The sequence below is a fragment of the Emys orbicularis genome, chromosome 1 (assembly GCF_028017835.1).
Source record: "Emys orbicularis isolate rEmyOrb1 chromosome 1, rEmyOrb1.hap1, whole genome shotgun sequence".
Taxonomy (NCBI): Eukaryota; Metazoa; Chordata; order Testudines; family Emydidae; genus Emys; species Emys orbicularis.
The window spans coordinates 211,591,758-211,613,679 of record NC_088683.1 but is presented as its reverse complement, the minus strand read 5'-3'; the positions used below and the strand labels follow the sequence as shown (position 1 = coordinate 211,613,679).

Below are 21,922 nucleotides of genomic sequence, written 5' to 3'. Positions count from 1 at the left end.
AACTGAGGCATGGCAAGACATAAGGGACACCACTACAGAGGTGTAAAGAATGGGATAGAAAATGTTACAATATCATTGCATAGTGATAATATGCCCTGACCTGGGCTAAAGGTTCAGTTTGGCTTTCAAGGAAGTATAGGAAAGCTAGGAGTCCAGAGTTGGGCAAAAATAAAAAAATAGAGGCATGAAAAATTTCATCTGAGGAGAGATTGAAAAGAGACCTGTTAAGTTTAGACAGGGGAATAAGTGGCAACATGATAAAGGTATGTGAAATAATAAATAACTCAGGTAACATAAGAACAAGGTGATACCTAGTGAGATCGAAAGACGCATTTAAAACTGATTTAAAAAATGAAATGCTACTTTTACACAATGTATAAGTAACCTGTGAAACTCTCAGCCTTATGTTATTGAGGTCACGAGCTTAATAGGATTTTAAAAAGGATTAGAAATGTATTTGTGTAATGGCAACATCCACAATTATAGAGGTTTTTTTATTAGGGGATATAATGTCTCAGGAAATATCTGTGGGGAAGAAAATTCCCTTATGAACAGGTTGTTGAATAATTGTCTGAGGTTTACTGCACTTTCCTCTGAAGCATATGGCATGGACCGCTGTTAGACACAGAATACTAAACATGATGAACTGTTTGTCCATTCCCTGATTTCTTTGTTCCCATAGAAATTTCTAATGTTTGTTCTCTGCCCAAACAAATGAGTGATTTTCTATTTTGTAAGGTTTGAAGAAAATCTATTAATCTATTTTTTTAATATCCAAATGTGAAGAAGGTATTTTCATAATTTAGGGGGGAAATCATATGCTATAAAGTGTTCGTATAATTAAAATAATTTATTCAAAACTTGCCATTGACATAACATACAACAAAGACCACATTTATTTCAGGTGTTTGAAGACAGGTGATTAGAAATAACAAAATGTTCCTTCATTTATACTGAACTTTTAATGTCTCTTCAGTTATGCATATGAGTGTATCAGGGGCATTGCACGGTGAAATAGAATGTACACCTGTGGGTTTTTTAAGACTGCTCAATTTTAATCTTGACCATTCAAGATCTGTCTTGCTTGCAAATAGATCAGCAGTTCTCAAACTGGGGGTTGGGACCCCAAAGTGAGTCGGGACCCTGTTTTAATGAGGTTGCCAGGACTGACATTAGACTTGCTGGGGCCCGGGGCCGAAGCCCAAGAGTGGCTTCAGCCTTGGGTGGCAAGGCTCAGGCTACATTTCCCCTACCCAGGGCTGAAGCTGTTGGGTTTTGGCTTTGGCCTCCCATCCGGGGCAGCAGGGCTCAAGTTTCAGGTGTGGCCCCCATCCTGGGGTTGTGTCAGAAGGAGGTCGCAGTGCAATGACGTTTGATAACCCCTGAAATAGATACATGTGTTTGGTAGCAAGAAAGTGTCCAGTTTAGCATGTCACCAGCTCTGAAGAGCACATTATATGCTTGGGATTGCAATCCTAAAGCAGGCACCAGTCAATTTGTGATCAAAAGATTGTAAATCTTTTGAGTGTGTGGACATCCCACTAACAATAGTCCAACCCACCTTCTGGTTGCGTAACCCTACACACCTCTTGAGTGACAGATGTCCTGTCCAGTTCAACTACCACCCAGCTATAAGTGTAAGGTGGTGGGTATATTTCACTGTGCAACAATGAAGTACAACTGCAACATTGTTTGATATTTTAAGTCCTGATTGAGCAACACATTTAAGCACATGCTTTTCTGATGGATTTAAGCACATGTGTAAGTGCTGTGCTGAGTCAGGGCCTTGTGCAGCAACTATAATAGGCAAAGTGAACATGATACATTAAGGCATTAAAATTGGTACTGTATGTAAGCTCTTTGAGGCAGGGACTGTCTTTTTGTTCTGTGTTTTTATGGCCGTTAGCGCAGTGGGGTACTGGTTCCTGACTGCGTTCCTAGGTGATGTATCACATTACAAATAATAATATGCAATAATACCAACTGCAGAACTATATGTGCTATGGGAAGCAAAATTATAGTAGCCATGGGAGTAATAATTTTGAGTTTCTTCTCCGTAGGAGTATAAAATTTCAAACACTGCATTGCATCAGCACAGGGTGGTTTTGTTTGGGTTTGATTCCACTGTTCTGCAGTCATTCCAATTAATTTCTGAATTTACTACATCAGAAACTGATTTAGTATCAAATTAGTTTAGCAAGTAAAATACATGCAGTACAATGATTGGTATTCACTAACATTTGATCACATGTCCTTAACTCTTATGCAGAGCTACATGTGTAACTTTTCATACATCAGAGTTAGAATACAACATGATGAATTTTGATGGTGCCCTTTCTCAGAGTTTTTATCTGTACTCTTGTGTTGAACGATAGTGTGTGACAGAGGGTTATTTGTACTGATCATTTGTTGGGAAAGATTTTGTGACTATTTCTAGTCTGAAAGAGGGCCATGTCAATTAGATACTGAGAATATTTCAGTACCCCAAGTAAGTCCTCTTGGCATCACACTCTTCTTTTAAAATAAATAATGTTTTGTACATTTATCCTTGCAGGTTAGTTAAGACTAAATAATTTAAGATGATACTGTGCCACATAAGCCCCATATGTTTATATGCATATAAAATCTCATCTTTGTTTGGGGGAAAAGGATTATTAATTTTGTACTTGAAAGTAACCGTATAGTCCCACTCCTAGACAAAAAAAAAAAAGCAGTATATCTTCGTTAATTCTCACTTCACTAATCTTCAGGCACAGTAATTTAGTCTTACTGTGCTTCACAAGAAAGATTTAGAAGTTGAGTGCTGCAGGGTGACTTACAAATTATTCTACAATATGTATATGCTAGTATACTGTGAAGTACAAGTATAAAATTAAACTTGTCAAAATAAATAAATAAAGTACATTACAGCATGGTAGTTTTTTAATTGTATGTGTTCTTACTTGGGTGATGTGCAAATTTGCAGTTTGTGACTGTAACAGCCTTTTGTATGAAATTCTGTGAGAGATTCTGTGTATTACCAATTTAATAATGCTATGTCCTCTATTACCAGATAGACTTGATCTGAAAAGTGTTTTTTGTTCCTCACTGCTATGAATGGATCACCTGGTAGTCAGTGCCAATTAATAAGGTTCTACTGTACTTCAAGTTAAAAACTATTTGCTATGTTAATTATAATTCAGATTATTTTCTTTATTTTGAGATTAGTTATTTTTTTAACTAATGGTGGTGTTTTTGTAAATTTGGGGAGAGGGGAATAGTGGGAATAATTTAAAATAGTTTCATCTTACTAAATAATGAGAATCCTTGATTAAGATATATCCTGGAGGTTCCACTTAGCCCGTAATTGTGGTTTACCCTGGTACATCATTCATATTTTCTGTTGTACGCAACGTGTAACTAGCACATATTCAGTAAATATACTTGTAATTTTTTTAATCAAATGTTCACACAGACAGCTCTCTTTCCTTTTTAGGAATCTGGGTAAAAATGGCTTATCTAACAGTAGCATTTTATTGGATAAATGTCCACCTCCACGACCACCGCCTCCACCATACCCTCCCTTGCCAAAGGACAAGTTGAATCCACCTACACCTAGTATTTATGTAAGTATCAACCGACTGGCAGGAATAAATCGGTTAGGGCTTTTTGTAACTATATAGCTAGCTTTTTAATTTAAATAAGTATTGAAACAAGGTATCTTATTCAGAGCTAAATTTTACCTACAGGGGTGCAACATGTGAAAAGGCAGAATTTTGAACCCAAAGAGAATCTTACAATATTTTTCTTTTTAAATAGATCATAAGTGATTCAAACAGAGAATTCCAGTGTGATTGCTAAATTGAAATGAAAACACATTAGGAATGCTTTTTAAATTTTTAGTACTTCAAGTAGTGATTTAAAAAGTCAGACAATTCATGAGACACAACTCTCAGTAATAATTCAAATGGGTTTATAAAATATTTTAAGATGTATTTGCATGGGATTACTCAAATGGTTATATGAGCAGATAACTAAATGGAACTCTCCTGTCAATATCAAAATACAGCAAAGAAAATGAATTAAATTTGCAATAACAATATTGTAGCAAAAGGTTAATATAAGGAAGAACCTGAGGTGTGAAAAGCTTTCATGAGAGATTTCCTTACTCATGCCTACTTTCTGGTATGGCAGTATATTCTGACATCAGAATCAAGCAATGTCCCAAATACTGTGTAAAGCTAAGTTCCTTGGTCATGGAGGAGTAACTTAGGCTCTTACAGCATCTCCATAGTTTCTATCCACACAGTGAAACTGACGTTTGCTCTGGAGACATGACCTATACTGACCCCTAGAGGCAAAATGTTGAAAGATTGGCAACGAGAGCAAAATTAGATGTAACTAACAATGTAGTAATTAAGCATTTTTTAAAAAACTGACTAAAATCAATTGTTCTACTTAATGATAGAGATAATGTAGATGACATTTCTGTTTTAGTTAGGCAGTTTCCTTTGAACATTATCTAAAGGATTATTTTATAACTTTTGAAAATAGTCTAACAAGACAGTATTATCTTATTCTAAAAAAGAATTTGATAGACTTGGAGATTGTACAGTAGAGGACAAAAATAATTCTGTGAATCTTAGTTATTAAAATACATATTATAGAAATTAGGTATGTTCTTTGGGGAGGAACAAGAAATAAGGAAGGAGCTCTGCTGAGGTAAAAATAATGAAGAGATGCTGTAGAGAATACATGTTACTAGATTTTTGGATCTATTGTCAAGTACAGAAATAAACTGCAGCAAAATTGAGCTTAGAAAAGCCTTGCACCAAAGTAGTCTGGATAGAATTTCTACAAGGGAGTAAATTATAATAAGTAATTTAATTTCAAAAGGAGTGAAACCAGTATTTAATGAGAAAATATTGTGTGATATAACTGCTAATTCACTGGAGTGCATGAAAATGGATAGCATTCCTGACCTCCTCCTGTTTTGTTATTTGTTATTTTACTAATGAAAAGACTAACTGCCCCTGAGACCTAATACTCCTTTGTAATTTGCAGTTGGAAAATAAACGTGATGCTTTCTTTCCACCTTTACATCAATTTTGTACAAATCCAAACAATCCTGTTACTGTAATCCGTGGCCTTGCTGGAGCTCTTAAATTAGGTAAGTTTGTTTTATACACACACAAAAAGGACAGAGTAGACTTTTCTTTCCTACATACATACATTCCTTTAGAAAGTGTTGGGAAATCTCTGAAGTGTTCACAGTTTTATTTCCTTAATATATTCATGTTTGTATAACAAGGAATTAGGGTAATATGTAGTCTGCAAACTAAGCAGTATTTCTGTGGTACTTTACAAGAACTTAGCATCCAGCGGCTCCCATTGACTTTAGTCAAGCAGGTGCCTAACCATCTATTTCAAAACCTAACATGAGGCTTCTATCTTTGAAACTCTTGGCCCACATTGTTTTGTGCCTTAGTTTTCCTTTTGTAAAATGGAGGATAATAATTCACCTGCATTGGTAAAGCATTTTGAGATCTATGGATTAAAATTTTTGTACTTGCTAGGTATGCTTATTATTTAATAGAAGTATTTTTTGTAGAGGCCAGGATTTGTCCGAAATACATATTTTCAGAAATAGTAGATTTAGTCATATCTGCTACTATTTAGGCAGTGTAGTCTCTTCCAGGCTTTTACAATCATATGTGGGGAAGGCTTTTTACTACATCAATATTTAATGTGAAACCTAAATAAACTGGATTGTGTTTATCATATCTGAAAAATTACATATTTCCTTTTCAGGTAAAATATCAAATGTGCTTCATATACCTTTAGTTTCTTTAAATATATTAATCTCTACCTTTCCAATGTATAATTTAACCTTTTCATTATACTGAACTATTATTTATGAACTGTATTAATGTTCTTTAGATCTAGGACTCTTCTCTACTAAAACATTAGTGGAAGCAAATAATGAACACATAGTAGAAGTGAGGACACAATTACTTCAACCAGCAGATGAAAACTGGGACCCCACTGGAACAAAGAAAATCTGGCGTTGCGAAAGCAGTAGATCTCATACTACAATAGCTAAATATGCACAGTACCAGGCCTCCTCATTCCAGGAGTCATTAAGGGTAGGTACATCTTAACTATTTTATAAAGAACACAGTAATTCTGCAAACAACTTGTCCTCAGTAACAACTTAAAACATGATCATATGATTTTTTTTTTTTTTTTTTAAGGAGTCCTTTCCATCAGTTGGTATTGGGAAGAAGGGGATTCCCATTAATGTTAAATGCACAGCTAAGCACATAAATTCCCTGTGAATGGATGGGCAAATAAACTATACGGTGTTACGCACAAAAACCTTTAGTTTCTTTAGTGTAAGACTATTAGTTATCACTTTCACATACATTTAAAACTGTTAACTTAAACTGATATATCAGTAGTTTTCAAACTTTTGTACTGGTGACCCCTTTCACGTAACAAGCCTCTGAGTGCGACCCCCTTTATAAATTAAAAACACTTTTTAATATATTTAACACCATTATAAATGGTGGATGCAAAGCCGGGTTTAGGGTGGAGGCTGACAGCTCGCGACCCCCCATGTAATAACCTCACAACCCCCTGCGGGGTCCCGACCCCCAGTGTGAGATCCCTTGTGAGATATAGTAGTATGTAAACTCAGATTTAAAAGTTGTTGAGAATTTTAAAAATGCATTCAAAACTTTAAAAAAAAAAAAAACCAAAAAAAAACTTCACAAAAATATTTTTACATACTATTTCTCAATTTCCAACTGAAAAGTACTTCGAAATAAAATTTGTTTATTCAGAGTATGGTGATATAATGTTTGTGCTGCTTTTTAGAAGCCAACACGCACTGTTTTCCTTCAACTCAAGTATTTGATACAGTAGAAATAATGTTATAGTTTCAGAAATATGTCTGTTAATGCTTTCTATATCTGATATTATGTAATGGCATTCTGTGTTTACTGTTATGTAATTGCCCCTATATTTGGGAAGGCCTCTGGTTCTAAAATTAATATTTTCTTTTTATAAAAACATTGTTTCAATACTTTTTTAAATAATTTTTTGCTAACCTTATCTAATATTAAAAAAAAAAAAGTTTTCTAGTTTTTGTGGCCCCAAATTCTAGTGGTGAGTACATCCCTGGAATTAACTTGGGAACTCCTGAAAGCTCCACACAGATGTGATCCTAGATACATGAAAATACTAAGCTAAATAGAGCAAAGAGTGCAAGGTATTTCTGACCAGCTCTGTCTTAGAAGAGGTTGGGAAGCAGCAGTAGCAGAGGGCCGAGGACTGGTATTTTCACTGTAATCACAAGGGAAGTGGTGGTGGGCTGGGTGAGGTGAGAAGGACAGGAGAACTTTTAAGTTAGAACTTGCACTGCAGACAGGAGAAACAAGAACTTTGTGAGCAGATTAGAACAGGCGTGTTGCAACAATTTGTATAGTGGGAGTGCTGAGAGCTATTGAACAAAACAGTAAACGCTGTATATGATGGAAACCACTTCAAGCCAGGGGGTGCGGTAGCATCCCTAGTTCTAGCACTGATGAATTAGAAGCAGTAATATGTGGTAGGAGATCCAAGTCTGGATTTGTAGTTGCAAGAAAGTGGAGAGGACTAATCATGGGCTGAGAGAGAAGCAGGAGAAGGAATCAAGGACATTCTGGAGGGGGTACATTGGGGGATTTTGATGGCACCTGGATTGGGCTGATCAGGGACACAAATGGGATTTTTCTAGATCTGCAATGGTGATTGGGGAAATGGGATATCCACTGAAGATTTCCGGCTGCTGTTTGGGGAAGTGAGCGAGGATTGTATTCTTCCAGATCATTCCAACGCTGTTGGAAGGTGGGGGCTACCAGAAGCCTTAAGCCCCACTGGTTCTCAGGGCCATAAGGTAAGCTAGAAAGGGGTCAGAGGATGGGGCAGAACCTTATGCAGAGAGTGGGGTTGGGGAGGTGTGTGGCTGGAGCCCTGGTTATTGTCAGAGGACGAATCTAGAAATATGCAAAGTATTTGAGATGGGGTGCTGGGCCAAACTAATATTTCTGTCAGTAGGGAAGAAGGGAAGCGAATGTAAAAGTGTGTGCATAATTTGCTTTCAATAAATCTTAAAATATAGAGCTAATATGTTAACGTTCTCAACTCTTAAGTTTGTCAGAGTGTAGCTGTATCAAAACTTTAAGAAATAGAAGGAAAAGAATGCATGTAGGCTTCCAGAGCAGCGAATGTTTGATAATGCACATGAACTGGCATGTTACAAGAGGTCAGCCGGAAAGCCTCTATTGTCATTAACTTTTGCATGAAAAAAATTGCATAGATGACTGCAGTATTGTCAAATCAGATTTTTTCTGTCTCTTAACAAGTTACTAGTAGCAAAGAAATGTAAAATATACATGTACATGTTAAAATGATCATAACACAATGTTCCTTTTCCTCTTTTATGGAAGTCAACAAAAACACTATTCCTATCTCATTCTTATCCCCAATTTCCCTCTAATCTTCAAAGCAACCTCTGGACCGGCTCTAAAAATTGTCCATATAGATATTATAGATGCAAAGGTTTTCATATTTTATTTTATTTGAGATTAAATCTATTAATACTATATGATAAAGTGATAGGAAATGTCACATTTTTGTTTTGCAGGAGGAAAATGAGAAAAAGAGTCACCACAAGGACCACTCAGATAATGAATCCACATCTTCTGATAAGTGAGTTAGGTATAAATAATATACTTCTATAGTTTCTGTTCCAAAGGATATACTTCATATGTTTTCATAATTTTTACAGCTCTGGTAGGAGAAGAAGAGGACCTTTCAAAACAATCAAGTTTGGGACCAACATTGATCTGTCGGATGACAAAAAGTGAGTCTCCCTGCAATTTGTCAGTTTTTATAGTTATAAACAAAGTTGAGCCAACATGCCCACCTTTATTATTTATCTAGAGAGTTTCCTATTTTATTTCCTCACATCTAGGTTCCTGTAGCTTATTTTACTTTTTTTTTAATTTATTTAATAAAACTATGCATACTTTATCCCTATCATTTTCTGGTATGTATTTGGATTTGGCTCCCAGTTAATCTTAGAGTTGCTTATCTTATCATTGGCTACATAACAGTTGCTTCAGCAGTTTAAAAGAAATATGTGTTTTTCTGATAAGAAATATGGCAGCACCATATTGCCATATAGGAAACACATATCTTTGCAAAGTGTTAGAATTCCCAACCCCTAAATTAATTGAAGCCAAATGCTTATCCAGTTAAATTCTTGGTGTTTTGAGGCAGGTAGATGCCAGTTGCAAAAGTTCTATAATAAACAGAAACAAATTCATGATGTGAGACTGAAAGTGTTTTTAAAGGCTGAGCTGCATATTTTTCCTAGAGAGAGCTTGAAGGAAAGTTAGGATTTTATCATAAGGCCTCTAGGCTTCTCAGTATACTTTCCTTAGTTACAACTCGCAATCACAGTAGCATAATTGAGAGGAAAACAAACTTTAGAAGACAAACAGTGTATATAGCACCAGAACACACCCTTCCTATACAAAACATCCCTTTACATATCTCCTAGTCTGTGTCATTCTGTGTATATAAGTAAATTCCAGTCTTTTGTTCTCTCATCTTGTTTGTTCCCAAGGATTTCACACAGTATGCATTAAGACTTTAAAAATGCACTTCCAAAAGACTTCATCTTCTCTCCTAACTCTCCTTTCTTAGCAAAGAGTTCTGATGGGAGGCTTGTATTTTAAGAGACTATGCATTTCAAGAGAAAAGAATGTAGTTTGCTTCCATTGTCTTTTAGTATAATGCTGATTGGTACTAAGCTAGTGACCCTAGAGAGAGAGACTAGTATTCACTGGGAAAGGGGACTGGGACTGAAATGAAAGTCTTGAGAATTGGAGACTGGGGGCTTGTCTCCACTTACCAGGGAATCGACATGTCGCGATTGATCCACTGGGGGGGGGGGGGGGGTCAATTTAGCGGGTCAAGTGAAGACCCGCTAAATCGACCACCGATCGCTGGTCTCCAGTACTCCACCGGAACAAGATGCATAAGGTAAGTCAATGGGAGAGTTTCTCCCATCGACCCAGCATGGTAGACACCAAAATAAGTCGCCCTAACGTACGCTGACTCCAGCTACGTTATTCACGTAGCTGGAGTTGCGTAACTTAGATCAACTTAGCCCCGTAGTGTAGACCTGCCCTGGGACTGGGACAAGGAACCAGGGGTATAGAAGAGGCAGGACTGAGACAGTGCAGGATGGAGGGAACAGATTAGGAGTAGTCAAATTTTGGGGAAATGAGCAAAAGATTCTGTGTGCACCAAAGCATACTCCTCTCCAGAGCCTGGAATAGAACCCGAGATCCCTGAGTCTCACCATTCCTCTGCTGCCAGCAAATATCTGTGAAACCCATTGGCAAAGTGTCTCATCCCCCAACAGAGGATAACAACGTACTGTTGCCCACCAGTTAGTCGGTTAGCCCAAGTGGCAGAGGTCTGTATAGTGGATCTAAAAGTTCCAACCCTACTGATTAACCACATGAGTGTCAGTACAATGCCATATGATGGATTTTTTTTTTTGGTGTGCTTTTTTAAAAACCTAGAAAACTACATGCACAAAACATATTAAAAGAACATTATTTAGATTGCAGGGTCATGCACTCATAAGTTAGGAAACATACTCCCCTTGTGCATATGTGCAAAGACTGTATATCATGATCACATACTGTTATTTCCACAGGACTCTGTCTCATTTGACATTTCCTAACTTCTGAGTGCTTGATTTTGCAACCTTAATATTTTTTAAACATAGGTTTGTGTGTGATGTATCCACCCTTCATGCCCATCATCGTATCCTCCCATTTTTTCTCATAAGCTTAATGTTCTCCACTTGGGCTCTACTTTTGCATTCCTGTTCCAATCACCTATACGCCACCTTTTCTTCATTCCTCCCTCCCACTCCCACTGGAATTGCTTCTCTCCAGGAAATTCATCCTGATCCATAGCCTGCCTCCTCTTCTTCGAGTGATTGCTCATGTGTATTTCACAATAGGTGTGCGTGCTTGCCACATGCACCAGTGCCAGAAGTTTTTCCCCTAGCAGTACCCGTAGACGAGTGCCCCAGCGACCCCTGGAGAGGCGCCTCCATGGCGCGGTTTAAGGGGCGCTGCGCGCTCCCCCCACCCAAAGCCACTAGTGAAGGTGCTTCGGAACTGTTCTGCTCCAGCTTCGCTGTGGCTCGTCCCCAAAGCTGCTTGTTCGCTCAGTGTATGGTACCTGTAGTTAGTTAGTTTAGTTTAGTTTAGTTTAGCTAGAGCGGCCGGGCCAGGGTATGCCCCATGCCCCAGGTTGTAAGTTGTGCAACACTTGTAGGCAATCTATGCCACTGAGTGGTCCGCACGCGGACTGCCTACACTGTTTGGGGGAAACCCATCTCAGCGATCGCTGCAAGATTTGCAAGTCGTTTAAGCCTTGGACCAAGAGAGAAAGGAACATTAGGCTCCGGGCTATTTTGATGGAGTCGGCCCTGACCCCGGCTCCGGCATGCTGCTCCAAGTCGGCACCGGGCACCGAGATGTCGGTGCGCGGCAGCCCTTCGGCACCATCGACTAGTTGGCACCACTCTCCTTCTTCGCCGCAGCACTGGAGTAAACCCGGGACAGAGGCTAGACCCATGTCAGGCAGTCCTCGATCCCCACTGGCCTCTAGGCCTCCGACTCAAATCGAGCGGAGTAGCCTTTTCGGATGTCTGGATGCCCTCCACACCGGAGGCCCTGAAGGTGGCCCGGGACATTATGTCCATGCCGGTACCAGGAGCACCACCGATGTCAGCCCTGCGCTCCAGAGGCAAGCCACCGCTGGGATCTCCGCAGTCGCCCCAGCTAAGTACCAGTCTCGGTCAAGGGAACGTTCCTGACGCTGTTCGCCACCCAGCGACTGTTCAGGGCAAAGTCCATGTGGATCGCCCTTCACGCCCACGGGCTGTCTGGTTCGGTTCCATCTGACCGAGACTCTCGGCACCGCCCCGCCTCAAGGAGCAAACACCGACGGGACCGAGGCAGATGTTGCCAAAGGTCCTCGTCTCGGAGGGGCTGTCGCAGCCAGTCACAGCACAAACGTTGATGTCATTCCCGTTCGGCATCCCGCTCCAGGACGATGCCACGGCACCGCCTCCGCAGCACCAGACGTCGATCGCTGGCATCTCGCCATCACGGGTCCACCCGCTGGAGCCGATCGCGGAGCAGCTGTTACCGACAGTACTGGTCCTCCACGTCGGGATCGCGGTCCCGTGGTTGGCATTGCTCCCAGCGCTGCCGCTCCTTCCGGTCCAGAGACAGCGGCAGGTCATATGTCAGCCTGGCCTCCCTTCATAGTCGTCCATCAATGGGCCAGGCCAGCCAAGCCGAACAGCCGGCTCCGCCGGTGCCACAGCAGGTGTTGTGGCACCAGGCACCGTGGCTGGCTCAATGATACCAGTGGGCACCGTGGCCCCTGACGCAGCCCCCGGTGGGGGCTCGCTTGGTGGCCGGAGCCTCAGAAGGACCTTCAGCCTCCCTCTCCAGATCTCCGAGGAACGAGTCGGTGGGACGTACATCCTCGGCACCGTGCCCGGAGACCGACCAGGTGGTGGACCCTCTGGTGCCGGTGGACACCCAAAGTACTGCGCCGGCCTCCTCACCCTCCCCGGATGAGGCGATTATGGCCCCTCCTCCCTCCATCCCGCAGGAGGACATTAGGGCCCACCAAGAACTCTTAAAAAGGATGGCATCAAGCTTCCACCTCCAAGCACAGGAGATGGAGGAGCCCTCGGACTCGCTGTTTAATGTATTGTCCTCCTTGGCACCGGGCAGGGTGGTTTTGCCTCTCCATGAAGGGGTGGTGAAAATTTCAAATGCCCTGTGGCAAACCCCAGCCTCATTGGCTCCCATCTCTAAGAGAGCAGAACGCAAGTATTTTGTACCTGCCACGGGGCATGAATACTTATACACCCACCCTGCTCCTAACTCCCTGGTGCTCGAGTCGGTCAACCACAGGGAATGGCGGGGCCAACCAGCCCCTACCCCAAAAAATAAAGATTCATGGAGGCTGGGCTCATTTGGAAGAAAAATGTATTCATTCTCGAGCTTCCAGTTACGGGTGGCGAACCACCAGGCTCTCCTGGGCCGGTATGAGTTCAATCTATGGGGCTCCCTGCCCAAGTTCGAGGACTCCCTCCAGGAGCGTGACAGGAAGGAATTCAAAGCGCTGGTGGAGAGGGCACAGCGGCTGCCAGGGCAACCCTGCAGGCAGCTTTGGATGCAGCGGACACAGCCGTGTGGTCCATGGCCTCGGCGGTGTCCCTGAGAAGGGCGTCATGGCTCCTGCTCTCGGGGCTGTCCAGCGAGGCGCAGACCTCCCTGCAGGACCTCCCATTTGACGGCAAAGCTCTGTTTGCGGAACAAACGGATACAAAACTGCATGGCCTGAAAGACTCCCGCACGACTCTCCAGACTCTGGGTCTCTATGTTCCGGCTCCGGCTAAACCTTAGTTCAAGCTGCAGCAGACTCCTGCTCAGGCCAGCCAGTCAAAATACGAGACCGCTTATAAGAAATCGCGGGACTGTAAGAGGCGCCCACAAAGGCATTCTCGGCCTGCCCCCCAGCCTGGGTCCTGCAAGGGCAAGCAAGCGGGGAAAAGGCGGTTTTGATGGGACGCCTGGGGGCGCCCTGCCAGTTCTCAACAGGGATCCACCCCCAATAAAGCTTCCCTTCTCCATTCGGTTGTGTGTCCTCCGGGAGTGGTCGCGGCTGATCTCGGACTGATGAGTCCTCAAACCATCTCCCGGCTCAAACAGGAGGTGGGGCGGCTCCTGGTCTTAGGAGTGGTGGAAGCGGTACCAGCGGAGTTTTAAGGCAAGTGGCCTGTTGGTAAATAACACCAGGTCCACGTTAGTTCCAGTACAACGCATAGAGTTTATTTGGGCAGTCCTGCACTCCTCGTTGGCCAGAGCCTCCCTCCCACCGGACAGGTTTGAGACCCTGAAGGGGCTCATTGACACGGTCACAAGGTTTCCGGTGACAACAGTCAGAGCGTGCCTCCAGCTCTTGGGTCACATGTCGGCGTGCACGTATGTGGTCCGTCACGCCAGACTCAGGATGAGGCCCCTCCATCTCTGGTTGGCCTTGAAGTTCTCCCTGGCCAGGGACAGGATGGACAAAGTCCTCACGGTACCCGAGCCAGTGATCATCTCTCTACAGTGGTGGTCCTCCCAGAGAAACATGCTCCAAGGGGTCCCGTTCAGGGGCAGGGCCCCATCACTGGAACTGGTGTCCGACGCGTCGGACCTGGGATGGGGGGCCCATGTCGGGAACGTTCAGACCCAAGGTCTGTGGTTGGCTCAGGATCTGACCCTCCACATAAACGTCAAGGAACTCAGAGCGGTATGGTTGGCGTGCGTGGCCTTCCGCTCGCACTTGGTGGTCAGGGTCCTCACGGCCTGGATGTTCTACATCAACAGGCAAGGCGGGGCCTGATCCTCTGCTGCAAAGCCCTCAGACTGTGGGACTTTTGTACAGCCCACGACATCTGCCTACAGGCCTTCCATCTGCCGGGCGCCTGGAACGCGCGGGCGGATTGCTTGAGCAGGGACTTCTCCTCTCAGCATGAGTGGTCTCTCCACCCAGAGGTGGCACACAGACTTTTCCAAGTGTGGGGAACTCCCCAGGTGGACCTGTTTGCGACTTGGCGGATCCGTCGCTGCCCCCGGTTCTGCTCCGCGGGGGCTGGGACGGGGCGCTATCTCTGATGCCTTCCTCCTGTCCTGGTTAAGCCAGTTTCTCTATGCCTTTCCCCTGTTCCCGCTGATCAGCAAGGTCCTGAAAAAGATAAAGACTGACAAGGCCCGGGTCCTTCTGATTGCCCCGGCATGGCCCAGGCAGCATTGGTACGGGACCCTCACAGGGCTGTCCCGCCTGGACTTGCTCTCTGAGGACCAGGGCTGCCTCCTCCACCCCAACTTAGCGGCACTCCACCTCACGGCGTGGCTGCTCAATGGTTAGATAGGGAGGAAAGGACATGCTTGGAAGGGGTTCAGCATGTCCTAGAAAGCAGGTGGCCCTCCACGCGCTGAGCCTACTTGGAAAAGTGGTCTAGGTTTTCCAGATGGGCGGACGAGAATGGCATTTCCCCAGTGGCCACTCCAATCCAGCATATTTTGGACTACCTCCTTCACCTTAGAGCCCAGGGCCTGGCGCCCTCGTCAGTCAAGGTGCAGCTGGCGGCCATATCGGCCTTCCATCCGCCGGTGCAAGGCCACACGGTATTCTCCCATGCTATGACTGGCCAATTCCTTAAGGGGTTGGATCGCCTCTTCCTGTCTTGCAGCGGGACCTAAACCTGGTGTTGGCCCATCTCATGGGGCCCCCATTTGAGCCGCTAGCCACGTGTTCTTGGTCAAACCTCCCTGGTTTGCGATCACGTCGGCTAGGCAGGTCTCGGAACTCAGGGCCCTGACCTCCGAGCCCCGGTACACGGTGTTTCATAAAGATAAGTTCCAGCTCCTCCCACACCCTTCGTTCCGCTCAAAGGTGGTCTCCGCCTATCACATGGGTCAGGACATTTTTCTGCTGGTCCTCTGCCCCAAGCCCCATGCGTCCAGTGTGAAGCGCTGCCTCCAGACCCTGGATGTGAGACGGGCTCTGGCTTTCTACCTGGAGCGGACTAAGCGATTCAGAAAGTCCTCGCAACTGTTCATCACCTCGGCCGAGCGCATAAAAGGTTGGCCGATCTCCACTCAGCCGATCTCCAACTGGATCACCTTGTGCATCCGTACCTGTTATGACCTGGCAGGAATACCGCCAATTGTGAAGGCGCACTCGACTCAGGTGCAGGCCTTGTCGCCTGCCTTTTTGGCCCATGTCCCCATTCAGGACATTTGTAGGGCTGCCACGTGGTCTTCAGTTCACTCGTTCACCTCGCAGACCAGGGAGGACGCCAGGTTCGGAAGGGCCGTTCTCCGTCCCGAGAGTTTGTGAACTCCTTCCCACCTCGAACAGATATAGCTTGGAATCACCTACTGTGGAATACACATGAACAATCACTCGAAGAAGAAAAGACAGTTACCTTTTCCATAACTGGTGCTCTTCGAGATGTGTTGCTCATGTCTAGTCCACATCCCGCCCTCCTTCCCCTCTGCCGGAGTTGTCTGGCAAGAAGGAACTGAGGTGGGGGGAGTGCGCAGCGCCCCTTATACCACATCATGGAGGTGCCACTCCAGGGGTTGCTGGGGCGCTCCCCTACGGTTACTGCTGGGGGAAAAACTTCCGGCACCGGTGCACATGGCGAGCACGCACACCTATTGTGGAATAGACATGAGCAACACATCTCGAAGAAAACCCGTTACGGAAAAGGTAACTGTCTTTTTCACCACCACAGCCATCCTTATCTCATTAGTAAACAAATTCTTGCGGTAATCGGAGCAGGAGGGAAGAATAAGGATGGAATTCCACTTTTATATATTGATGTTGACTGGTGGGAATTCGTAGTGGGATTTTTTTTTTAATTGGGGATTGTTTGCAGTTTAATGCGTAGAGGTTTTACGTGATGTGTGTGCTGAAATTTCAAGTTTAAAGAATAGCAGGAATTTTTGTGACATTTCCAAACTTAAAGTTAGGGATCTATGGACTCTGAGACCTAAGTTTTCAGAAGTATGTGCACTCAATTGCACATCTAATATGTATGCAGTTACCACAGTTACATGCACAATCAGTGTAAGCTAGGTTTACAATTCTGAAATGTAATTTTCTGAAAACTTAGGCCAGAATGGACAGTTCCACGATTAAGACTTGGATTTCAATTTAACATTAGCATTAAATTGACATATGAACTGGTATAATTCTAGACTGAGACATTAAATTGTGTATGAAGTTTCATGTTGTTCAAGAAACATGAAAACGCACAGTAACAGTTTCTATTCCTGTAACCTATATGTTAACAGTTTTATAAAATGCTGTTAATATAATTCCCAAAGTATCCCATGAACTTTAGGGATTCACAGTTGTTGATTTGCTGTTTTACTGCAGGTGGAAGTTGCAGCTCCATGAACTGACAAAACTTCCTGCTTTTGTACGTGTGGTGTCAGCAGGAAATCTTCTAAGCCATGTTGGTCATACAGTCCTGGGAATGAACACAGTCCAGTTGTACATGAAGGTTCCAGGGAGTAGGACACCAGGTAAGTACAGATACTTTCCATGGAAAAAATCAAGCAATAAAGTCAAGAAGGTGTTAACCTGGTCACATTGTAGATCCTGTATAGTTTATGATGTGCATAAGTATAACAAAAGAGTATATTAGAATATCAGTTTAACAAGAAATTAGAAAATGCTTCATGCTGCATATGCAAAGTGACAGTTACAAGAGAAAGTAACATTAACATCTGAAATTTCCTAACTTTTAAGTGCATTTATTTTCACGACCTTAAATGTTCATTATTGCTAACCTTTTGCCTTTAATTGCCTGTTTCTTTAAGAAAAATTAGACATGATTGACTTACTTCGTTTGCACATCTTGCAAGCTTCTGTAAGCTTTTCCAGCAGAGCTTGTAAGTTCCTAGAATGGCAGTTTATAATTAAACCTTTAAGAGCTAAACCTTGTTTAATTTAAACTCTTGTCACCTGAAGGTAAAAAATATCCTTCAGTGATAGATAGTTTTGTGATTAAGACATTGAACTAGGATTTAGGAGATCTTAGTTCAGTTCCTGGCTCTGCCTTTGGCTTCATATGTGACCTTCTGCAAGTCCCTTAGTGTATCTGTGCCTCAGTTTCCCATCAGTAAAATGGAGGTAATACTACTTTAGTCTGTTTTGTCTATATAGATTGAAAGCCCTTTGAGGCAGGGATTATTTCTTACTATGTACCTAAAACAGTGGGGCCCCAATCTTGCTTTGGGCTTCCAGGTGCCCCCAAAATAAATATAATAATTGTGTTTGACTGAAGCTTAGGTCTAGCAGAGCTCTTAAGATCTACAGGAGGGGAGCCACAAAGCATTATGCACATCAAAGATTAGAGAAATTGATAACTTTTAGTCATCCATAAATCAATCAAAGCAAAACTGTGTTGTCACTAATACATATCCTAAGCAACAGTGTTTTAATTGTGTATTTTTAAAAAAATGGATAGACACTCAAATGCTGTGGTGCTAGGCATTATGTACATATATAATTAAGCTGTAATATAATTTACCTTAATAATAATTAGTGCTTACATAGTACTTTACGTGTTCACAGTGCTGTCAAAACAAAAGTATCATCACTGTGAAAATAACAGTTTTTCTCATGAATTTCAGGTCACCAAGAAAATAACAACTTCTGTTCGGTAAACATAAATATTGGTCCAGGTGACTGTGAATGGTTTGTTGTTCCTGAAAGCTATTGGGGTGTCCTGAATGACTTCTGTGAAAAGTAAGTTTCATATGCTGTCCTCAGATGTTTTGAGGGCTTCTGTATGTATACCTGTCAGATGCAGAAACACCTCACGCATGCTGTTAATGGGGAGGTGAAGGTAATATTTTATAGCTTCTGATGAATCAGAAAAGTCTGTTAAAGTATAAAGGAAAAAAATAGATCTTATTCAGTATTTTAATCAAATAGATGACAATATGCAAAAAACAGCCAACTTTGATTATCTCAGTTGCCTCAGAATAGTTTGCCCCCGACAATCAGCACTTAACTTAGATTTATATCAGGACTTTTAAAAAGAAAAAATAAAGATGGTGGGGGAGGGAGCATAGATTACATCGGCGGTTTGTAATGGATATGGAGACTTTGACATGCAAGTCCAAGGTTCAAATTCAGACCATATCAGGAGGGCTCAAAAGTTATTACTCCCAGATGGCTGTAGTGGCCCCAGATGTATTTTAAGACCTCAATCCAATTTCCACCTTACAAAACCCTTCATATAATAATTGCCACCACTCTCTTGGATTTTTTTTCTTATGTACATGAATACTAACTAGCACTCTTACTCAAATGGTGGTCTTTCCATATCCGTTTTAAGGTACGTTAGAAGGACGACAGGGAAATATTTATTGCTCCCATACATGATTAATCTGCTCTGTTACTCAAGTGTATTTTGTGTACATGCAGTTTGTTTTTTTTTAATGGCCATAGTGTCTCACAATCAGCAATGAAAATAAATCCATGTTGTGTTGATTCTGCAGATTAGCAAACTTTTAAACTACATTTGGGTTTTCTTATGTGTTCATTATTTGATTGTATGATAGTGATACATTCTTTTCAAAGACCGCACAAAACTGAGCCACTATGACAACAACAGAAAAAATGTCACCAACATGACAAACAGCTTGAAACCAGAGTCAGACGATTCTGAAACTGCTAGAGGAAATCAAAAGGTGGAAGGCGAAAAGTCGAAGTAATTCAAAGAATTTGAGAGAGCCTGAATCACTGAAGATAATGCAGCGCAGGCCTGGGCCTTACCATCTCACAAATAACGTGGCGTCAGGCTTAAGAGCAGCCTGACAGGCCCAAGGGATCAAAGAGGGCAGATAAAAGGGACAGGCCCAGCTCAGATCAGCCCTTGCATTTAAAATATATGAAGAAAAAGTCTAAAGACAGCCTTCATGAACAGTTTCAAGTAAGATGTGGAAGAGGATAAAAAAAAAAAAAGCAGTTAGTGATTGAATTATTGATGACTAATGGATCATATGTATTTATTCACTAGAAGAAATTTATATGAGCCAGAACTCTTCAGCTGATCTGACTGCAATTTATCAGTACAATTATTATATAGCAATTAGCATATAGATTGTACTGTTGAATTGGTGGGTTGGATAATTAATTCAGTCACCATAGCAACTAATACCTTGACCTCTTTACTGAAACTGATAAGAAGAGAGCTAGTGGTGGTGGTCATGTTGAAGATGTGTTCACTAGTCACTATGCCTTGTCTAATCTAGACTTCTTTCCTAAAATTTCCCACCGTTGCTACCATCCAATTGTGGTAGCCATATTGGAGTGCTAGAGTAGAAAAGGCAGCAGCAAGTACTGGCATTTTGAACACCATGTTGTGCAGACCTGCTCTGAGCGGGGATAGATGACATAGTGGTTAAAATGCTAGTAGTCATTCTACACTAATATTATGTTGATTGCGACTACCAATGGGGTTGTATTAGTGATAGCAATACTGGGAAATGTTAAGAAAAAATAGTGTAGCCAAAACCCTGGACAATAAATGGAGGCCATCTGCTCATTTCGCACATGCAGCCAAATTGCTGCATACAGATTCAGGACATAATGACCCTACACTGGATTCTAATCAGCCACTTGGAGAAGAAAACATTGGGTTGGTTTTTTTATTTTTTACCATTTCCTGAGTCATTAATCACTAGTTGGAAGTATTTGTAATAGTGATCACTGTATGCAAGTATTTTGATTAACTTAACTTTATCTTGTTAGTAGGCATAGACCCTTAATTTATCTATTGGTAAATGTGGAAGACTGTTTTTTTCCCTATTGTTTCAGAAATAATATGAATTTCTTAATGGGCTCTTGGTGGCCTAACCTGGAAGACTTGTATGAAGCCAATGTCCCAGTTTATAGGTTTATTCAGAGACCTGGGGATTTGGTGTGGATAAATGCTGGCACTGTTCACTGGGTTCAGGCTATTGGCTGGTGCAACAACATTGCTTGGAATGTTGGCCCTCTTACAGGTATGGTGAAATAATATGTATGGTGACATAGATAATTTGTTCATGTTGTACCACATGCATCCCAACTCTTGGGCTTTTTGTATTAAGTGACCATATTTTACTAGATAAAAATTGCATAGTCTCTTGAAACTGTTTCAGCACAAACTGTATAATGTTAAAACCTGAAATTTTTTCCTCTGAAGGAAGGCTGAAAACACAAGCACCACAGTCCTTTCACGATTTATTTAGACTAAGCCTCACCACAGTCGCAACTATAAATTTTGGTGTAAAGACAAACAGAGAAAGGAAATGATTAGATGAACTCACTCTACCTTGCACTCCATTTCTCCTCTCCTCATCCTATTCATACATCTAGGAAAGAGGTTGCAGGGGACTATCCATTCGGTTAGTTTTTTTAAGACCCATGAGCTCTCCTATTTTTAATAATTACAGGCTATTATAAACCAGTATAAAATTCTTGAGTTTTTAAAAAGCTCCAGGAATATTAGCTTTAAGTACAGTCTTTCAGTTTAAAACCAATACAAACATTTGGCTAGATGTTTCAAACCTACAGCTACAAGAGAATTATGTAAAGTCATTAGGGTTCAACCTGGTATAAGCAGAAAAATAGAAAGATAATCTTAGAAAATGGGAGGAAACACAGCAGACAAAAGAGGACCAGTAGTTACCTCAAAAAATAGCGATTTTCTTAAATAGTAATGCACACGACAAACTTTATTTTGGTTTAGTGCTATAAGCAGTATCATTCCAAGATCACTTGAATTGACTGGCATTCCCTGAGCAGCAACATACGTTTTGCAACAAGACACTCCTTATATTGCTTAGCATAAATTTAACATGCCTAACATACCACAACAAACCTCTCTCTATTGTGTAATCTGTCTAGAAATTGCATATTGTAAATATGACAGAATTATAATATAGAATTGGATGGAACAAAGGCAGCTGCAGAAACTAGCAAATTAGGTTTTTAATCCTAAAATATTTGTTTACTTTTAAAATAAAACCATTTTAAAAACCATTACTTTATTTTAAAATGCTTTTTCAAGTTGTTATTGTGGAATTGTGTATGCTCTAATTATTCTAAATATAAGGGACTATTGTGTAAAAATTTACTTTCAAAGCTGTAAAAATTGTAATGGCAACCACTGTAGTATACAGTATGTTGTTTTCTCCAATTTTACAAAATTCAGGTTTTG

The 21,922-nt window shown here is 42.0% G+C and overlaps 1 protein-coding gene across 1 annotated transcript in view; it reads left to right on the top strand.

Annotated features, from left to right (window-relative positions):
* The window catches only part of KDM6A (lysine demethylase 6A), a 298,231-nt gene that overhangs the window by 262,792 nt on the left and 13,517 nt on the right, over positions 1 to 21,922 (top strand). The window contains exons 19-26 of the mRNA XM_065404627.1: positions 3,476 to 3,605; positions 5,044 to 5,149; positions 5,920 to 6,125; positions 8,669 to 8,733; positions 8,813 to 8,887; positions 17,080 to 17,228; positions 18,342 to 18,456; positions 20,536 to 20,723. Coding sequence (XP_065260699.1) covers positions 3,476 to 3,605; positions 5,044 to 5,149; positions 5,920 to 6,125; positions 8,669 to 8,733; positions 8,813 to 8,887; positions 17,080 to 17,228; positions 18,342 to 18,456; positions 20,536 to 20,723 — 1,034 coding nt within the window. The remainder of the gene's footprint in view (positions 1 to 3,475; positions 3,606 to 5,043; positions 5,150 to 5,919; positions 6,126 to 8,668; positions 8,734 to 8,812; positions 8,888 to 17,079; positions 17,229 to 18,341; positions 18,457 to 20,535; positions 20,724 to 21,922) is intronic.